Raw genomic sequence first — 19,616 nt, 5'->3', positions numbered from 1 at the left:
TGTATTTGTATCAGTCATTATTTCACTGAATTGAATATTTTTATTGGATAGTGAGTTTAGGCTAATCTACCCACCTCTCTTGCCCACTTTTCATCTTTGCTTTGTTTGTCAATTTTCCTTACAAATAAACAATCAATGAAAATACAAGCGTTGGCACAAGTTCATATGTGTAGTGGGTAACACCTCTGCCTTCTACACTGTAGACTGGGGTTCAATCCCTCACCTGGGCAAGCGCCCTACACTAAACCCATAACAGTCCTTGGGCAGGACTCCTAACAATACCTTCACCTACCTGTGTAAAATGAATTAATTGTAAGTTGCTTTGGATAAGAGCATCCTCCAAATGCAGTTAATGTTTAATGTTAAAGTTTAACAAAATTATATTTATGGAATATTAACAATCTTAACTGCGAGATTTCATTTTGTTTCATGTAACGTGCTTAAGCATCTAAAATGGCCACAAAGCAGAACTGTGCATTTGTGTTCTGGCAGAGACAGACAATTCATGGAGGGGCAAAAATACAGACAAAAATGTTAATGTGAGTTCATCTTAATCTATTCTCTACATCAGCAAACAGTTACAAAGTGGAGACTGTTGTGGCCATAAATCATTTTAATATCTTGCCATTGGTAGCAATGTGAATACAGCAAGCGATCAGCCTTAATCTAATAAGTTAGCTTGCTAGATAATCTAACTACCTAGCTGGGTAATGCAGGGTATTTTGTAGCTAGCTGTAGTTGGTCAGATCGCATTCACATAGGTTCTGGTAGTTTTTCCAAATTATTTATACTTTAAAAACTATCAATGGTCAGCACATAGTAGTCTAGGTCAAGGTCAGTCAACTTATGTAACCAGAATAAACTGGCATCATGCATCTGCCTGACTGGGTCATATTATAGGCTATTGTGCCTTTTCATGTCACTAGTATAAACAAAGAGTGAAAAGGTGTGACGTAGAATACCTCAATTGTGTCTGGTGTAACTAGCAGCTTTAGGAAGCTGGGTTCCCTCCTTCTCCAAAATTGCTCTAATTCCACCTGATGAGTGTAATACAAGCCAAGTTCCTAAGCTCCACTACTGAGCACTCAAGTTTGAGCTCTTGTTTGGTTTAACATCGTCTCCAAATCATCTTCCAACAACAGCGCTGGGGTAAATACTCAAAACTCTCTAACTGTGATGGCATCTGTTTACTTACCAGTTCCTAAAAAAATTGTCTTACTACTCCCTTTTATTAAGTTGCTCTCTAACCTAAGTGTTTGGAGGTGTGTTTGGAGTTGGGTTAGAGCAAAAATGTGAACCTGCTGGAGAACTCTATGATTGAGATTCAAGCATCTGTACACTAATGACTATGAGCTGTGGTTCATCTTAGTGTTTGGTTTTTAAGGAGTATACCAACTCCAGTTATTACACCAAGGGTGGAAGAGAATCTTCCATAAAACTTTACTTCCTCACTTCCACACAACATCAGGTGCCTATGGTTCTGTGCTATCACAAAGTTTGATTGTTGAGCCTGCCCACTGTATCTGACTGTGAGCCTAGATATCCATGTTTGGTTTCTTAAAAGAAGAAAACAAAGTCAGTGCAAACTTATTTTAACTGCACACCTGTAATAGTGACTACATCCCTCCCTGCATGGAAGCTATATCCTGTGAGGAATACATAAACACGTTTTCTGTTTTGAAGGTAACTCTCTGTCTGAGCGCCAGCAGGTCAGTGAAAGTGCTAAGCTAACTGTTTTGGGGTCAGTGCCAGTCCTTCTCTCTGTGGCCCTTGAGAAAGGCTCCAGCCTTGAAATGCAACAGTATCTCTGTTGACACTACAGGACAGCACAGTCAGCAACAGGAAGTCAGCAGGCTCGCTAACAGGAAGTCCAGCAGCAGAACAACGGTCACAACAATCTGTCCATGGGGAAATAATCCAGCAGCACTGTCAGCAAAACTTGATTTGATTGCCTGGTGTGGAAGCAGCAAGAACAGTTATTAAAGGGAAATGTTTTAACAAAGAGCAAAGCTTGGTTTTACACCAGGATCGCACATTAAACATTTGCACAAAGAAGCAGCATCATTACATCATTGTGTCAAAGCTTAAGATAAGTTCTAGTAGAGTATACAAGTTATGTTAGAACTTACTTTGTATCAGAAATATAGCCCCAAGTAGGCCAATCAGACAGGGAAAGAATATGTATTAAGCTGCATCTTTTAAGATGATTAAATTTGACTTGCTTTCTGGGAGCACAGTCATTGTATTGTGACCCATCAAAATCAAATGCTTTCTTTTTTGTGCAACGTATAGTCCAATCAACCAAACTCATGCTCTTGAAAATCTTATTTTCTTAGCTGTCCAGTCACTGCATAGCAGCTACTGCTGTATGTCATTGCTTTCATCCTTCCATCTTTTTATAAATGCGTCTGTGTTTAAATTTGAAGCAAAAGATGTCCCAGGGTGGGGCAGTATGCTTTAGCCTGTGATGATTAGATGTTGGTTTTTAAGTTTGCTGTGTTGTTTTACTTCATGTTTATGTATCTCGGCTGTCTGACTTTACCTCAATTATGTTGCTCTTTAGCCAAGGATGCTTTGGTTAAGGGTTTTAAGCTTGCAGTGTTATTTTTTTCTCATCTTTTGTATGTCTCACTTGTCTGATTTTAACTCACGTTGTCTTCTGAATCAGAAAAGTCAATACATAAGTGAGACAGGAAAAAATAAAGATGCTTTAAACTTTAGTGTTGGCAAACACTTTTAAGGGTTCCTTGCACAGCAAAGAAAACAAACAAATGGATTCTGAAACATATCAAACCTCACTTCTCACACCAAGCCCAGATAACCAAACAAACTTATTGGACTGAATCTCATTTTAGACATATTCTCAGAAGAATAGATTGAATGGAAAAAGACCATTATGCTGAAGTGTTGAGGGTAAAAGAGAAATCTGGTGACTAGCAATAAGATGGATGGATTCAAGCAGAGAAATCATGAATGAGCCATTCAGCAGCCCGAGGACCCAAACAGATAGCAGGATATTCTGGAGAAACACTATTCATATGGTCAGAAACATGACAATTATGTTGTGACAATGATAAAATGTATAGAAAATATACAAATTTCTGTATGAGATACAGCATTATGATTCCTGTCTGTGGGTTAAAAGGCTAGGAACTACTGCATAGAAAACAATTCTTCCACTTTCCTGTGTAATGTTCAGGTTCACACCATACTCCTAGAGAACACAGTCTCCAATTTCAATAAAAAAAAGCAGATTTCACATATTGTATTTTGGTCTGTATAGGCTACATATGGCGATTCATATATTTGCACAGACCAAAATACTACACTAATCTATAGTTTTCAGATGCCGCTGCTTCAAATGTGTCTTCACTACACCTTCTTAACGTGCTAAATATTGATAATGGAAAAAATACTTTTAAAAACAATATTACAAATATGGTTCAATTGTTCTGTACTTTTATACAACCCCAATTCCAATGAAGTTGGGACGTTAAACATAAACATAAATAAAAACAGAATACAATGATTTGCAAATCCTTTTCAACCTATATTCAATTGAATACACTACAGAGACAAGATATTTAATGTTCAAATGGATAAACTTTATTGTTTTTTGCAAATATTCACTCATTTTGAATTTAAACACGTTCCAAAGAAGTTGGGACAGGGGCAACAAAAGACTGGGAAAGTTGAGGAATACTCAAAAAACACCTGTTTGGAACATTCCACAGGTGAACAGGTTAATTGGACACAGGTGAGTGTCATGATTGGGTATAAAGAGAGCATCCCTGAAAGGCTCAGTCATTCACAAGCAAGGACGGGGTGAGGTTCACCACTTTGTGAACAACTATGTGAGCAAATAGTCCAACAGTTTAAGAACAACGTTTCTCGACGTGCAATTGCAAGGAATTTAGGGATTTCATCATCTACAGTCCATAATATCAAAAGATTCAGAGAATCTGGAGAAATCTCTGCAAGTAAGCAGCAAGGCAGAAAACCAACATTGAATGCCCGTGACCTTCGATCCCTCAGGCAGCACTGCATTAAAAACCGACATCATTCTGTAATGGATATTCCCACATGGGCTCAGGAACACTTCAGAAAACCACTGTCAGTGAACACAGTTCGTCGCTCCATCTACAAGTGCAAGTTAAAACTCTGCCATGCAAAGCGAAAGTCATATATCAACAACACCCAGAAACGCCGCCGGCTTCTCTGGGCCCGAGCTCATCTGAGATGGACTGACGCAAAGTGGAAAAGTGTCCTGTGGTCTGACGAGTCCACATTTCAAATTGTTTTTGTAAATCATGGACGTTGTGTCCTCCAGGCCAAAGAGGAAGAGGACTGTACGGATTGTTATCAGTGCAAAGTTCAAAAGCCAGCATCTCTGATGGTGTGGGGGTGTGTTAGTGCCCATGGCATGGGTAACCTGCACATCTGTGAAGGCACCATTAATGCTGAAAGGTACATACAGGTTTTGGAGCAACATATGCTGCCATCCAAGCAACGTCTTTTTCAGGGACGTCCTGCTTATTTCAGCAAGACAATGCCAAGCCACATTCTGCACGTGTTACAATAGCGTGGCTTCGTAGTAAAAGAGTGCAGGTACTAGACTGGCCTGCCTGCAGTCCAGACCTGTCTCCCATTGAAAATGTGTGGTGCATTATGAAGCACAAAATACGACAACGGAGACCCCGGACTGTTGAGCAACTGAAGTTGTACATCAAGCAAGAAAGGGAAAGAATTCCACCTACAAAGCTTCAACAATTCGTGTCCTCAGTTCCCAAACACTTATTGAGTGTTGGTAAAAGGAAAGTTGATGTAACACAGTGGTAAACACGCCCCTGTCCCAACTTCTTTGGAATGTGTTGCAGGCATCAAATCAAATTCAAAATGAGTGAATATTTGCAAAAAACAATAAAGTTTATCCATTTGAATATTAAATATCTTAAATGTCTTTGTAGTGTATTCAATTGAATATAGGTTGAAAAGGATTTGCAAATCATCGTATTCTGTTTTTATTTATGTTTTACACAACGTCCCAACTTCATTGGAATTGGGGTTGTATAAAGCATGTACCAGTCAGCAGATTAAAGACAATTGAGTTTTTATGGCTTTGTGTTTGTATTTGAAAATTTGCAGGGCAGTGGATACCCAGTAGTATAGACTACATTGCTTTAACATCTACTCCCCCAAATCTGACAGAAGAAAATAAGGTACCACAGTTTAGATAGACCCCAAAAGTATCATTTTTATTTTGCCTTTATGTTGTGGTGTGTGGAATCAGCTCTTGGAATCAGCTCCATCGATTCCAATCACCCATCATGGAGCTAGTCAACTCCAAAGACTTCTGGAATTGAACAGTTGCATATTTGGGACTTGCTGAAGGCTTAAACCGATGCTTTTTTACGTAATGTTTTTTTTTTCTCACAAAATTCTTTCAACCCATTAGAAATCATGACATAATTGGTTGATTTCATTGTCAGTTCATAATTATGTTAATGATTAATCTGACACAATAGGCCTTCAGTACAGCTCCTGAAGGCCTAACTGATGAGAGAGCCAGCTGGGGTTTATTCACGTGGATAACAAGGGATGCACATTAGAATATTCAGCGTGCAGCTATTTCTCATGGCTGCTTAGTATACAGCACTGGTTTGTGTGAAGTAAGTAATTTTTGCTACTAATTGTACATTTTGTTTTATTTTAAACTTTATCCAAAGCAAAATACAACCAATCTAGGACACGTTTTTTTAATAACAGCAGAATATCTCACTGTGTGACATGAATATCTCTGTGACAAATTGAGTCCAAAGCTTTAGTCAATTCTCAATTCTTAAATGCTTGGAATCAATTGATTCTTTCCAAAGTCAACTCCTAGCCATAGTTTTTAGTCCTGGAAAACAGTGATGGCAGCCCTTATCCAGGCTTGTTACTCAAGATGTCACAGTAAAGTTGCAAGGTCTGTTAATATGTTTGTTAATAGCCATAAATAATATGTATATAATGTCTTTTATAAGCTTCAAATGTCTTTGTTTAATGCAGGTGTGCTGGTAGAAATTAGCATTAGTGCAAATGTATTTTTTTCTCTTGTTTTTGATGGTGTTTTGACTTTTTTTGCACAAAATGAAAGCCTGTAGTCTTAAAAAGATTTTCAAAAACTATTTAGTAAAGGAAATGTTCCTTTTTTGAACCATTAGTTCTATATAGAACCAATTCAGTCTTAAATGGTTCTTTCATGGTGAAATGATTCTTTAGATTGATAGGAGTATGTGCTGTATGTGCTGTCGGTTGCCCGGCTGGGGAATTGAACACAGGCCCATCTTGCTGTGAGGTGACAACACTATCAGCAGCCAAATAATATGTATGCATATAACTTCCACAGGCATCTGTCTGCAAAGAAAACTATGTGGAACATAACTTTTGAAGTAAGATCTCCAATTAGAAATCTCTCTTTAGCCTCCCTGCCTCCACCACTCGGCCCCAAGTCCAAGTATTTAAGTCTTTCATGCTTCATGCTATCAGGATTTCACATAGATTGTATAAATTACAGAGATGAGAAATTTCCATTGTATTCGAGTCCCTTTGATTGCACTGCCTTAGCAGTTGGACCCATAGTTTAAGGAGAAATTGAGTATTGGTAACAGTGGCTGTAGACCCACCACCATGCCCACACTTCACATGTCTACATAATGCTTCACATAAAATCTGTGGAAGATTTCAGCTAGTTTACATCCGGCCATACATGAAGATATTCTAATGTGACATTTAGTTTTGCAAAATGTGGGGTGGAAAGGGTTGTGTTGGATTCTGTTTGCAGGCAATGAGAAAATCTGCTTTTTGTTATTGCTTTTGTTATTATGCTATTAAAATAGTTGTGACAAGTACACTGCAGGAAAGAGAAATGATACTCTACATGTGTACTCATCTTACATCATAATAAGGTCCATTTAAAATTGTGCTCTTTTGTTTTGTCTCCCACAGAGGCCCTGTCTTCAGTAAATGGACATGTCTTCAGAAGGATGGGTGCGTACATCTATTTGAACAATTATACGTGCTGTTGATGCCCCTGTGGTGGATAATAGTGCCAATTTTGGCAATTAGTGTTCAAGATGTTAAGTAGCTGTTATGTTAGCATGTTAGGTCCTAGTGATTTGCAAACATTTCACCTTTTTAGATGATATAATCTTCTGTGTTCTGCATTGTAATGAGGCCTAATAACACAGGGAAATCATCAGGCCTTCAGTTCCTTCATATTTTTCTATTTCATTTCCATTGGACATTTGGAATTAGTTGAAGTAAATAATTAATTTGGCGCCTGTAAATGATGATGCCTAAGTTATTGCTCATTTATTTTAGCGTAATGAAGGAAAGAGAAATGGTACTCTGCATGTCATCTTAGATCATTTTTTGTGGTTGTTTACATAAATGCATGGAAAGTGTTCTGCCAGTCCACTCATATACTCAGTATTAATTAGAGAGGTATTGCTTGCGGACTGCAGTACAACAGCTGACCACTACACGTGTAGTCTCTCTATACTGACCTCCACAATGCTGCATAAGAAAACAGAAGAAAACCTCGTATCTCCTGTTTTTGTCGTTTTTCAGTTTTTGACATAATTTGAAAATGCTTGTAGTCCTTTATGTCGTCTGTAAATTTCATAATGAATGGACCAAAAGAAATGGCCCAAAATGATTTGCAAAAAAGTCTGGTTCGATTAACTTTAAAAAAACATTAAAATTAAATTAAAAACACAAAATATAGTAGGTTTTTTCCTTTTCCTGTGAAGTTATCATTTTGGAGATATGAAGTTTTCTTCCAACAACAGTAATAAACATAGCCCACCACACTCACTCCCCTAAGACAGCCAATGAGAGAAAAGTGGTCATTAACATACAAAATTAACACCTGGAAATTGTGTTTTTCTTCATAGATGGACAAGACAACTGAGCAAAACACATCATAAGTTTAAATTAAGGTGTTATTTGTTATATTCATGTGGGATTTGCAACGTTATATTAGTGCCAAGCTGGCTATAGTATACACTCTCCTTCCAACATTATGCTTTAGTAATACAAAAGTTCTAGTTTAAACACAGACATGTGAAGGTTGTAACAGTGATATGTTACTTAAATTATTTATTTTACATGTTTCAGTGAATTTCCCTATAAATACCAAAAGTCAAATTCTCCTTTTTGAAATAGATTGGATAGAACTTCCTGGATTTAAGCTCAATGACTCTAATCCGATGTATGTGTTTTTATGAATATTTGTTTAGATTCAGATTAATTTAAGCCTATAATCCACTAAACTAGTTTATAGCCATTTATAGCACAGAGCCGTTGTTTTGTGTGTGCGTGTGTGTGTGTGTGTGTGTACATATATATATATATATATATATATATATATATATATATACACACACTACTGCTCAAAAAAATAAAGGGAACACTTAAACAACACAATATAACTCCAAGTAAATCAAACTTCTGTGAAATCAAACTGTCCACTTAGGAAGCAACACTGATTCACAATCAATTTCACTGCTGTTGTGCAAATGGAACAGACAACAGGTGGAAATTTTTGGCAATTAGTAAGACATACTCAAAGGAGTGGTTCAGCAGGTGGGCACCACCGACCACTTCTCAGTTCCTATGCTTTCTGGCTGATGTTTTGGAGACGTGGAGGAGGCCGTAGGAGGGCAACAACCCAGCAGGAAGACCGCTACCTCCGCCTTTGTGCAAGGAGGAACAGGAGGAGTACTGCCAGAGCCCTGCAAAATGACCTCCAGCAGGCCACAAATGTGCATGTGTCTGCACAAACGGTTAGAAACTGACTCCATGTGGATGGTATGAGGGCCCGACGTCCACAGATGGGGGTTGTCCTCACAGCCCAACACCGTGCAGGACGCTTGGCATTTGCCAGAGAACACCAGGATTGGCAAATTCGCCACTGGCGCCCTGTGTTCTTCACAGATGAAAGCAGGTTCACACTGAGCACATGTGACAGACGTGACAGAGTCTGGAGACGCCGTGGAGAGCGATCTGCTGCCTGCAACATCCTTCAGCATGACCGGTTTGGTAGTGGGTCAGTAATGGTGTGGGGTGGCATTTCTTTGGAGGGCCGCACAGCCGTCCATGTGCTCGCCAGAGGTAGCCTGACTACCATTAGGTACCGAGATGAGATCCTCAGACCCCTTGTGAGACCATATGCTGGTGCGGTTGGCCCTGGTTTCCTCCTAATGCAGGACAATGCTAGACCTCATGTTGCTGGAGTGTGTCAGCAGTTCCTGCAAGATGAAGGCATTGAAGCTATGGACTGGCCCGCCCGTTCCCCAGACCTGAATCTGATTGAGCACATCTGGGACATCATGTCTCGCTCCATCCACCAACGTCACGTTGCACCACAGACTGTCCAGGAGTTGGCGGATGCTTTACTCCAGGTCTGGGAGGAGATCCCTCAGGAGACCATCCAACACCTCATCAGGAGCATGCCCAGGCATTGTAGGGAGGTCATACAGGCACATGGAGGCCACACACAATACTGAACCTCATTTTGACTTGTTTTAAGGACATTACATCAAAGTTGGATCAGCCTGTAGTGTGTTTTTCCACTTTAATTTTGTGTGTGACTCCAATTGTTTAATAAATTTGTATTTATGTATATATATTTGTAATATGTATTTGTAGTTTTACAGTAATTATAGTCTTGCAGCTATGAGGTCATCCAAACAAAGTGGGGCAGCTGCAGCACTGAGTTAATTCCCCAGAAATAACATGCACTGTACCTCACTTCATGGTTCTGCTCTGCCATGAAAAGAAAGAATTTATTAGGGGTGTCTACTGTTATATTGCTCTGTGTGTCTGGATTTGAGTGGGTTTTTTATGAGCTCTTCAACATGCACTGCACTTTCCAACAGATGGTGCATATATTTTAGAGAAGAGACATGGCGTTTACATACCATAAACAATGTTTGTGACACTTGCGTTACTGGGCTTGAGATGAAAAATATCCACAATTCACCTGCGATCGCCGCTCTCCTGATGTGGTTATGATAGCAATGCTTTCAACCTTGAATACTGAAATTTCATTTTGATGTAAAAGCAGTGAAATGTCATGGGGCAGACTGAGGCAGCCAGAATGAGATTAGAATAGCTGCGGGAGGAAAATCTGCATGGTGTTTGAGAGGTTCTGTGGCACTCTTTCAGAGTTGCAGGATGACGAGGAGCAGTCGGAATCACCCAGAGCCCTCACAGACAGCCATGCCTATGAGCTGCCCACCCAGACCACCACCTCAGGTGAGAGAGAGAGAGAGAGAGAGAGAGAGAGAGAGAGAGAGAGAGAGCACATGTGTGTGTCTTTGTGAAACAAACAGTGAAGGAGATGAAAGACTAGAGAGAGAGACAGAGAAAGTGAGTGGTAGGTAGTAGGGAGAGAGAGAGAGAGAAGAAGAAGAAGAAGAAGAAAGATAAATAAAGAGATAAAATAGATAAATAAGACAGTGAGAGCAAGAAAAAGATAAGGGAGAAAAATTGATAAATAGAGAGAAAGATCTATAAAAACTCATACAAACTGAGAAAGGGAGAAGAAAATGAGTGAGAGGGTAAGGAGAGAGAGAGAACAGAGAAAAAGTGAGAGAAAGACAGAGAGAGAGAGAGAGAGACATAACACGTTCTATGCCAGACTATTGTTGAAGAAATTCTTCCTGATTATTGCCTGAAGCTAAGTATGGAAGGAACCCCAACAGTATACCACCCACTTATCACTCCTGGCAACATCTCTCTCTCTATCACACACACACACACAGACCTCCTTAGCTCTGTCAAGAGCAGCCAGGAATTCTCTCTGTTTCAGATTCAGCCTGCGGGACAGTCCTGATTGTTCTCTTATTTGGGGCGGTATGTTTACAGTAATGGTAGAACAGGCCGTGCCAGGTTGCACTCAGCAGCAAACACCAACAAACAAGGTCAGAGTTGAGGGACTCCAGAAGGCTTTGTGTGTGTGTGTGTGTGTGTGTGTGTGTGTGTGTGTGTGTGTGTGTGTGTGTGTGTGTGTGTGTGTGTGTGTGTGTGTGTGTGTGTGTGTGTGTGTGTGTGTGTGTGTGTCTGGCACTCTCATAGCCTTTACCTATTTATAACCAGAGAGACACAATAGAGAGGGCTCAAGGCTTGTGGCTAATGAGGGGAAACTCATCCACTTACAGTGCTGTGCTTCAGAAGTTTGTTGATGCATTTTATAAACTGTTTTGTTTCCCACTCTTTTAGATTCAGACTCTTCAAGATTTGGGCTCCTAAACACATCAAGAAAAGTAAGCTTTCCTCAGCAGCCTCTTCTAAAAAGAAGTAGCTTACACACTTTTCCCATAAAAAAAGTTATAGTAATTAATGTATAATAGGTCAAAAGATGAATAACACACCTTCGATTTAACGATTTATTTGACATATTATTTATTATATGTTTATACTTAATGATTTGACAGTTAAAAATGTGTAATTGCAATAGAATATGGTACAGCTATGTTCCCTAACTAAAGGTACCGGAGATGCCACAGTGACGAGGGGTGTCACTGCAGTGACAGTTTATTGCCCTTTTTTCTGAGAGTGTTTAATTTGAAGGTACTGAAATGTAGTGATAAAATGGAAAAACCCAAGTAATTGTTAATAAATACTTAACCAACATGTTATGTTTATAGTCCTGTAATAATCAGACCCTCTTCAGATAACAAAAAAAATGTACTTAATAAACACTTTGTCAAAAGTATATAGACACTTGACCACCACACCTAAATATGCTTGTTGGATTCCATTCTAAATCCTTGGGCTTTAATATGGAGTTATCCCACATTAGTGGCGATAAAAGCCAGTGCTCTTCTGGGAAGCTTTCCACAAGGTTTTGGAGTGTTTTGGGAATTTGTGCTCATTCAGTCAAAAAAGGATTTTTGTGGTCCAGCACTGATGTGGCATGAGAAGGCCTTATCTGCCTCACAGTCAACATTCCAGTTCATCCTGAAGGTGCTCAGAAGACTTTCTTCACACTACACTCAACAAACCACATTTTCATGGAGCTCACTTTGTGCACAGTCATGCTGGAACAAAGAGGGGTCTTTTCCAAAGTGTTGACACAAAGTCGGGTACAAATAATTGTCTACAATGTCTTTTGTATGTTTGTATGATTAATAATTACCCTTCACTTAAGCCCAAACCCTAAACATAAGCCCCTGATAGCCCTCCTCCACCAAATTTTACTGTTGGCACTATACATTCTGCCAAACCCAGATTCATCTATCTAACTGGAGATAGTGAAGTGTGATTCATCACCCCACAGAACACATTTCCATTGCTCCAAAGTTTATGGGAAGTGTGCTTTATACCACTCCAGTCAGCGCTTGGTATTGCGCATTGTGATCTTCGGCTTGTCCGAAGCTGCTCGGCCATAGAAAGCCATTTCCCAAAGCTCCTGATACTTTGAGTTCATGTTGGTTTCAGAGGCAGTTTTAAACTCTGTAATTTGAATGGTGCATTTCACATTTTATATATATGTGTGTGTGTGTTAAGAAACATCTTTGCAGTCAATCCTATCTGCACATCCTGAAACATCTGTTATTTTAGTATCTACTCCCATTAGTTCAGCATATAAGTGACATTCTGTCATTGTGCTTTACATGTTTTTAATTGAAGATGTACTTTTGACACTTTAAATGCTTCAGCATCTGAGGACACATTTTTAACAACACAGTGCATGTCCAAGCATTGATTATTCTCTTGTTAAATCTCTCTGTATCTCTGTGCAGTATGTAAAGCTGATGAACTTCAAGGAGGAGGTGCGGGCCCACAGGGATTTGGACAGCTTCCTGGCACAGGCCAGCATCCTGCTGGATGAAAAGGCTGCCTCTCTGGATGAGGTGCTGCGGCGCATGCTGGAGCATCTAGCCCAGGATGGCCAGGGCAGCTGGAACCAGGAGGAGGTCACCCACTCTCTGTTCACTGATGCTGGGGGGCAGGAGGCCAGCGGTGAGCGCCAAGCAGCCACATGCAACAGGCCTGGAACAGCAGCTGGCCAGACCTCCTCTGCCATTGCCTCTAAACATCTGCCTGGGGCTCAATAATGGAGGCTTGTAAAGCCTTTAAAGATAATTAAGTGGATTTCAATTAAGGATTGCTCATGGGTTAAATTGATTCCATTAAAGTGATGGTCTTTTTAAAGGATCATTATTTTTTTGGATCCTTGTGTGTTCTTCTTGGTTTACTCTCCCACCATCTTTCTTTCAGTGCACCTGCTGACTGAGACTATTCAGGGCGTGACGGCGACTGCCACTGGGGTGCGCTACCAGCAGTCCTGGCTGTGTGTGCTGTGAGTGATAACCTGTTGCTGACCACCTCTGGCAGACAGATTTAAATTGTACATCTGGCTACAGAACCAGTGCACACATTACCCCACACATACTAAGAAACAGCTTAGTATCAAATAATAAGATATATATATATATATATATATATATATATATATATATAATATCTCTGTTGTAGGGATATGTCTTATTATTTGTATCTCCAAATAGTTAGGGAAAGACCTGCTTTACTTTTAATGTCAATGTAACCAGAATTTTTTCCAAGTCATTTTGGCTCGGTTCTTTTAGTCCATTCATCATGAAATTTACACACAATGTTAGGGGTAACAGGTATTTTCAGAATATGTCAAACTGAAAAATGAGATACAAGGTTTTCTCCCGACAACAGCCATATGTATTTTACCCTTCAAAAGTTTAGAGACATCTAGCTTTTCAAATTGTATTTAATACAAATGAGTATATTGGCAAGAATGCAATAGATTTAAGAGCAAAAGAGGGTTTATCATATTCAAAATGAAAAAGCACTTTAATAATATCAGGCCCCTATAAAAAATGCCAAAATAATTACCTAATAGTTTGTTAATGATGGTTAATAAATATTTTATTATATTTTTGTGCTTTAATAAATGCTCTTATTTGAATGCACCATTTACTTATTTAAATCTATTACAAATAATTAAACCACCGCAAATGCTTTTCTTAAATGTATTATGTTTATATGTGGTAAGTGATGCCATGTATCTTTATAAATATATTATAAAATTCCAATTTATATTAGGGGTCCATTTAATGCTTATTGTCCGCTTAAATGGCCAGGACACACCAGCAGGTCCAAATTAGACACTTTTACAACCTAAGAAAAGCTCAACCAGTTTGCACTGATGTCCCTGTAGTCACTGAATAATAAGCCTTACTATATAAAATGCCTGGGGTTTTAAGGGGATTTAGTCTAGTCACTTTCCAAATAAAAACGTGTGCCTCGTTTTTTCTGATTATTATTTTTCTGTATCGTTTAAACACAGCAACTAAAATAAAAAAGATGGTTTTATGATAGAAATAGAATACAAAAGAACTTAGACAAGGATTTGACCACTTACTAATGACTGACCATTTATATACATAACTGCTCATATGAACTTATACAAACATATAACAGAAACAACCTACAGACATTGGAGCACCAATAATTTTGGAGTAAATAGAAAGCAGACTCTGTAAACAGTTCTGAATCTTTACACTTAGAAAGTTAAACCATAAATGAAAGACAATGAAACAATATATATGGCACCCATAATGTGATGCGACCTCATGCATGCATTTTTATCCACTTTTTATCCACCAGCAACTCAAATCTACTCATTATACCAAGGAAGACACTTTGATGAAAGCTGTTTCTAAATATGCCTAAAGTGTTAGTAAACAGGAACAGGTGTCTTTCTTACTTTATTTAAAAATTACAGCAAGAAATGTCACATTTCTGAATAAGGCAAGATGTCTCTAAACTTTTGACCTGCCGTGTAATTATGGTAATGAAGTGGATCTTTCTAAAAGCATTCCACTGATGAGATCGTAACTGTGGATGGATTCAGAATGGGATATGTGTGCGCACAACTGTTAGGTAAATAAGCCCCTGATGTCTTTTCTCTGTGCCTGCCATTCGTTTCAGATGTAATGTGAAGAGCCTGCAGCGGCGCTGTGTCTGCATCGCTCGGCTGGAGAGGCCTCAGAACTGGGGGGTGAACTGCTGTGAAGCCCGTTTTGTCATCCTCATCCTTTCACCACCTAGAATGGTGAGCATCTGCTTTAATATGTCATTGGTGTCTTCCAGTAGTGTTACAGCCATTATTGGTCATCGTTTTGTGCAAACGTCTTGTTGATTTAAAGCTCACATCAGGAACAGCCACATTTTCCCAGTAGTAGCATTGCATTTACTACCACCATGCATATGGTCGGCATCTGAACGCTGTCATTTTTTATTTTCTTATTTATTTTTACATCATTTGAAATATTAGCTGCCAGCATTTCTATGGTTATGAAAATCCTGGAAAAGTCATGGAATTTCCTGGACTTTTCCCCATGCGGTCCTGTATCTCATCTCATTTGAAGCACTGAAGAGTCTAGAGTGTAAAAAGCACTGAGAGTCGACACTAATGTTTCTGCACTTGGACCAGCTTTACTAACATGTGTTAATAAGAATCCTGGCTTGTAACATTCAAAACATGTGGGTTGGTAAAGATGTTGTGACATTTGTAAACTGGAGAAGATGAATTAACAAGCCAAACATGAGAGGAAAAACACACTGCAGCTGCTTCTTATGCCAAACTAACTAGTTTCTTCACTGTGAGTTAAGCTAGGTTTATACTTGAAGCATTGTAAGTGGCACAAGGGTGTGCATGTAACAAATGACACAATCACGGCACCTCTGGCCTTGCTGCTTCATTAAAATGAATCATTTTGAAGGGAGATTTGCTGAGGAGGTTCACCTCTACAGGCACTTAGCATATCATGTCACAGAGAAACAGCAATAGAATAGTAATGGAAGTGCTATTGTAAATGGTTATGTGTCCGCTTCAGGTCCGAGTCTTGCGGGAGCGTTCACAGTGCCCAGTCTGCACTGCTGTGGCTAAACAGACATAACATGCTGCAGCTACATTGACAAGCTACCTGCTGAGGTCTTTGTTGTACTCTGTGAACTCAAAGACCCCGTTTATACCTGGTCACATCATATGACTAGTATCTGGATTGTATCCTGATAAGACTTTAGCCACATGCATTTACACTTAGAAGTCAAATGCATCTCCAGTTAGTCAGACTGAAATCCGATTGCTGTGAAGGAAGGAAGAAATATGCAAATCTGCTCATTACATGGCAACTAATTGCCAACTGTGCTGTAAGTTATCTGCAGTTTGTTTTGCACAGTAGCATCTGTCCATATTTCCTATTAAGCATTTCATATTGTCCGGTTCCCGGTCCAGGGAGGAATTTTGGTTGTTGAATGTGTCTTGCATTTTATGTGGCTTGGCCTCATCCAGATATAATCCTGATACTCAAGACAAATGAAGTGACCAGGTATAAATGGGGTCAAAGTGCCTCAAAAAAGTGACACTGCAGATTTGGACGGGACTAAAATCACTGAGAAACTTCAGTAGACTGACAAATAAACGCCTTCCCACACCATGTAAAGCTAAGCCCTCACATACTGAACTTAAGTTATATACGTCACTTCATTGGCAAAATAATTATATTTTTTATTGTTAAATCATTTGATTTATATAACTCATTATATTTATATAACTCATTTGATTTCAAGCTAGTGAAATAGAGAATGATGTCCACCTAATGATAACGTGTGTACATGCACAATGCAACTATTATGTTATGACAAGATGCTAAACTGCTCTTTACTAACGAAACCAGTGAACAGGTTTGCACATGAGAATATGGAATGATCAAAATTATGTAGGCCCTGAAATGAAGAAACATTAATGTACTGAGCAAAATGACAGAAGGTCAGAGTGTTAAACCTGGTGCAGATATCTCTACATGGGTGAGAATTCAGTTTCCCTCACAACCAATCCATTTAAACTGCATTTTGACTTACTAGCTATTAACATTTTAATATGAATAAAGTATTTAGATAGTGTTTTTTTTTTCCCTCTCAGAACTGCTGTCTAGCCATTAGTGCTTGGCGGTTACTGATAAAATTCAATATCATGGTATTTTCAAACATATCACAGTATCATGTTATCATCAGATGGTATTAAAGTTTAACAAAAGCAAAGTTAAAACAAGCTTCCTGAGTTTCTTTATTTTTAAGCTGAAATATACATTTTAAGCAAATGAGTTAAAAGCAAACCACTAAAGATTGCATGTCATGAGTAAAGTGCAGTTACCTACTATAATTGCTAAAAATATCATTTAAACAGGAAATGGTATGTCAGTGTCATGGTATACCAGTGTATATTGCCCAGTTCCATGCTAAATGTTTACCATAAATATTGTATTTTCTGTCACGGAAAAGTTGTGGAAAAGTCATGGAATTCCACTGTTCCATGACTAAAGTGAAAAGTGTACAAAACCCTGAGCTGCCCTTTACATTGTGTAAACAATTAAATGGACCAATAGAAATGAGTCAAAATGACATGGAACAAAATCTTCTTCCATAAACTTTTATTGAAAACTTAGAATGTGTTGTTTTTCCTGCAAAGTTTCTTTTTTAGAAATAGAAAGTTTTGGAGAGAGTGCTATAGAGTTTAGATTCCTCTCAGTGCTTGGTCTAATGGCATTTTTCTATCCACTGTCTCTTTCAGCTTTCTAATTGGGGACGGGGCTTGCATGTAAAGCTGCTTTTGAGACCATAAGTAATGATACTGAAATGAATTGAACCAAATTACCAATGTGGATTGGTGAGTGTTTGTGGTTATACACTTTCACATCCTTAATGTAAACCACTTCTCTCCAGAAAAGCACCAAGACAGCTATAGAACTTGCCCGCACCTTCGCCACCATGTTCTCAGACATCTCCTTCAGAGAGAAGCTTCTGGAGACGAAAACTCAGGAGGACTTCAAACAGGAACTGATGCTCCAGAGGCAGCTGCTGTCCTCTCCCACTTATAAAGCGTCCATGGAGGAAGAGATCGGTCCTCACAGCAATAAACCACTCAAGGTCTGGGTTAGATATGAAATCAGTAGGTCTTGAAATGCCATTAACCTTTAGAAGTCACTGGCTCAGTGAATAACCACTGTATGTGGCTGCGTAGTAAAATGACAATAATAACTGTAGGGTCAACCGTGCGGTGCATCACTGGAATTATTATTTTGAATCTAGATGGCTCTGACAACAAATAACTGTTCATGTCCAAAATAACAAAAGCTGCATTTGCCCTTCTTAAGTTATTACATTGATTTTTATGGAGTTATGTAGCATGTAGCAGACGATTTCCCACCCAGAGACCACCCTCAGACTCTGCTCCATCTTAAGCCAATAAAGAGCTACTCCACAACAACAAGGCTGCCAGAGTTTTCTCTCTGCCCAGTTACTAAAAAAGAAAGCGTTTTTTTTTCCTCTATCAGGCAAGAGCAGGGAATGGCAAGCAGCCTTATAGCAGCGCAGCCAAGCCTGCCTGAAGATGAATTATTTCTTTATGAATAGCTCTCTAATATAAGCAGTGTCTTTGCTCGCTGCACAGAGTTGGCTCACCAGTTATATAGAAGACAAGTGCTTCCATTGTTTACATGCGCTGTGGTGTTAAGGATTTGAAATGTAATTCAGTTATCCATAAGAACAAATGTTTAAACATGAGAGGAAAGATCTATAGGGCTTTTCCTGCAGCACGCAAAGAGATGCAATAACTCATTTGCAGCTATTTTTCAGCAGTCTATAACACAGTCTAGCTCAATTAAGTTGGCCCTGCTTTTTGCCAAAGCATTAAAAAGCTCAAAGAAAGCTGCGGATGATGTGAAATGACAAAATGAAGGCTTCCATTCTAACATTCTGTATATCTGTTTGTTATAGTTTTGGATAGGTTTTGTTTTTGGTCTGGTATCTGGTTTATGAGCATTCCCCTTCTCTGTTTTCATGCAGGTATCAGAATTTCTGCAAGCTGGTCGTGGTATTTACGAAGACCTCAGCCGTAGACTTCCTCATTACGTTTCTGATTTCACTGATGGTGAGTGAGCTTAGGCTTTGGTGGTGGAGACGGAGGGAAAAGATTACAAAAGTTGCTGTAGCCAGGGCCTGGCCAAGTGCTATGCTAGATCAATTGAGCTGGTCACGGTTCCTGAGCTAACAGCTTTCTTTGGGTGTTGACTGTCCATGAGATGCTGATCTACAAATATAGTTACAAGATGAACTGCAGTCTACTTGTTTGTACACATGGAGGCAGTACAGTGAGGCCTATTTAAGAGTACACAATCCAATGGTCAAAAGTCTGTCCATGAAATTGGTAGCTAGCAGTCAGCTGGCATCTGCTGGTTTGATCTAGTTTACAGGTGTTCTAGGCACAAATGTAGCCAAAATGCATGTTGCATTTCTCAAGTAGATATATTGTTTTGAGACTAGAGGTATAAAAGTCTTCTGCTACATTCTGGGATGAGTAGTTGAAGCTCTGGAGCTCAATAACATACATTTCAACATTTGAGCTGTGATTGTGTAAACTGTAGGCAGGGCTGCATTTTTTAAATGTCATCCACACTAAGCAGGTAGGAATGACCATGGAGCTTAAATATGTATATTTATATATATGGTGTATAGTTAAATTATGG

The 19,616-nt window shown here is 39.1% G+C and overlaps 1 protein-coding gene across 2 annotated transcripts in view; it reads left to right on the top strand.

Annotated features, from left to right (window-relative positions):
* Positions 1-19,616, top strand: part of LOC108430972 (sodium bicarbonate transporter-like protein 11) — a 54,796-nt gene that overhangs the window by 16,728 nt on the left and 18,452 nt on the right. For both annotated transcript variants that reach the window (XM_017703803.2, XM_017703804.2), the window contains exons 2-9: positions 6,988-7,029; positions 10,213-10,302; positions 11,269-11,312; positions 12,795-13,014; positions 13,273-13,354; positions 15,019-15,142; positions 17,815-18,018; positions 18,937-19,021. In XM_017703803.2, the coding sequence (XP_017559292.1) occupies positions 6,988-7,029; positions 10,213-10,302; positions 11,269-11,312; positions 12,795-13,014; positions 13,273-13,354; positions 15,019-15,142; positions 17,815-18,018; positions 18,937-19,021 (891 nt within the window). The remainder of the gene's footprint in view (positions 1-6,987; positions 7,030-10,212; positions 10,303-11,268; positions 11,313-12,794; positions 13,015-13,272; positions 13,355-15,018; positions 15,143-17,814; positions 18,019-18,936; positions 19,022-19,616) is intronic.

This window comes from Pygocentrus nattereri, chromosome 11 (genome assembly GCF_015220715.1).
Source record: "Pygocentrus nattereri isolate fPygNat1 chromosome 11, fPygNat1.pri, whole genome shotgun sequence".
In the NCBI taxonomy this organism is placed as follows: Eukaryota; Metazoa; Chordata; class Actinopteri; order Characiformes; family Serrasalmidae; genus Pygocentrus; species Pygocentrus nattereri.
The sequence above is the reverse complement of the archived record's forward strand: the minus strand, read 5'-3'. Positions and strand labels throughout refer to the sequence as shown.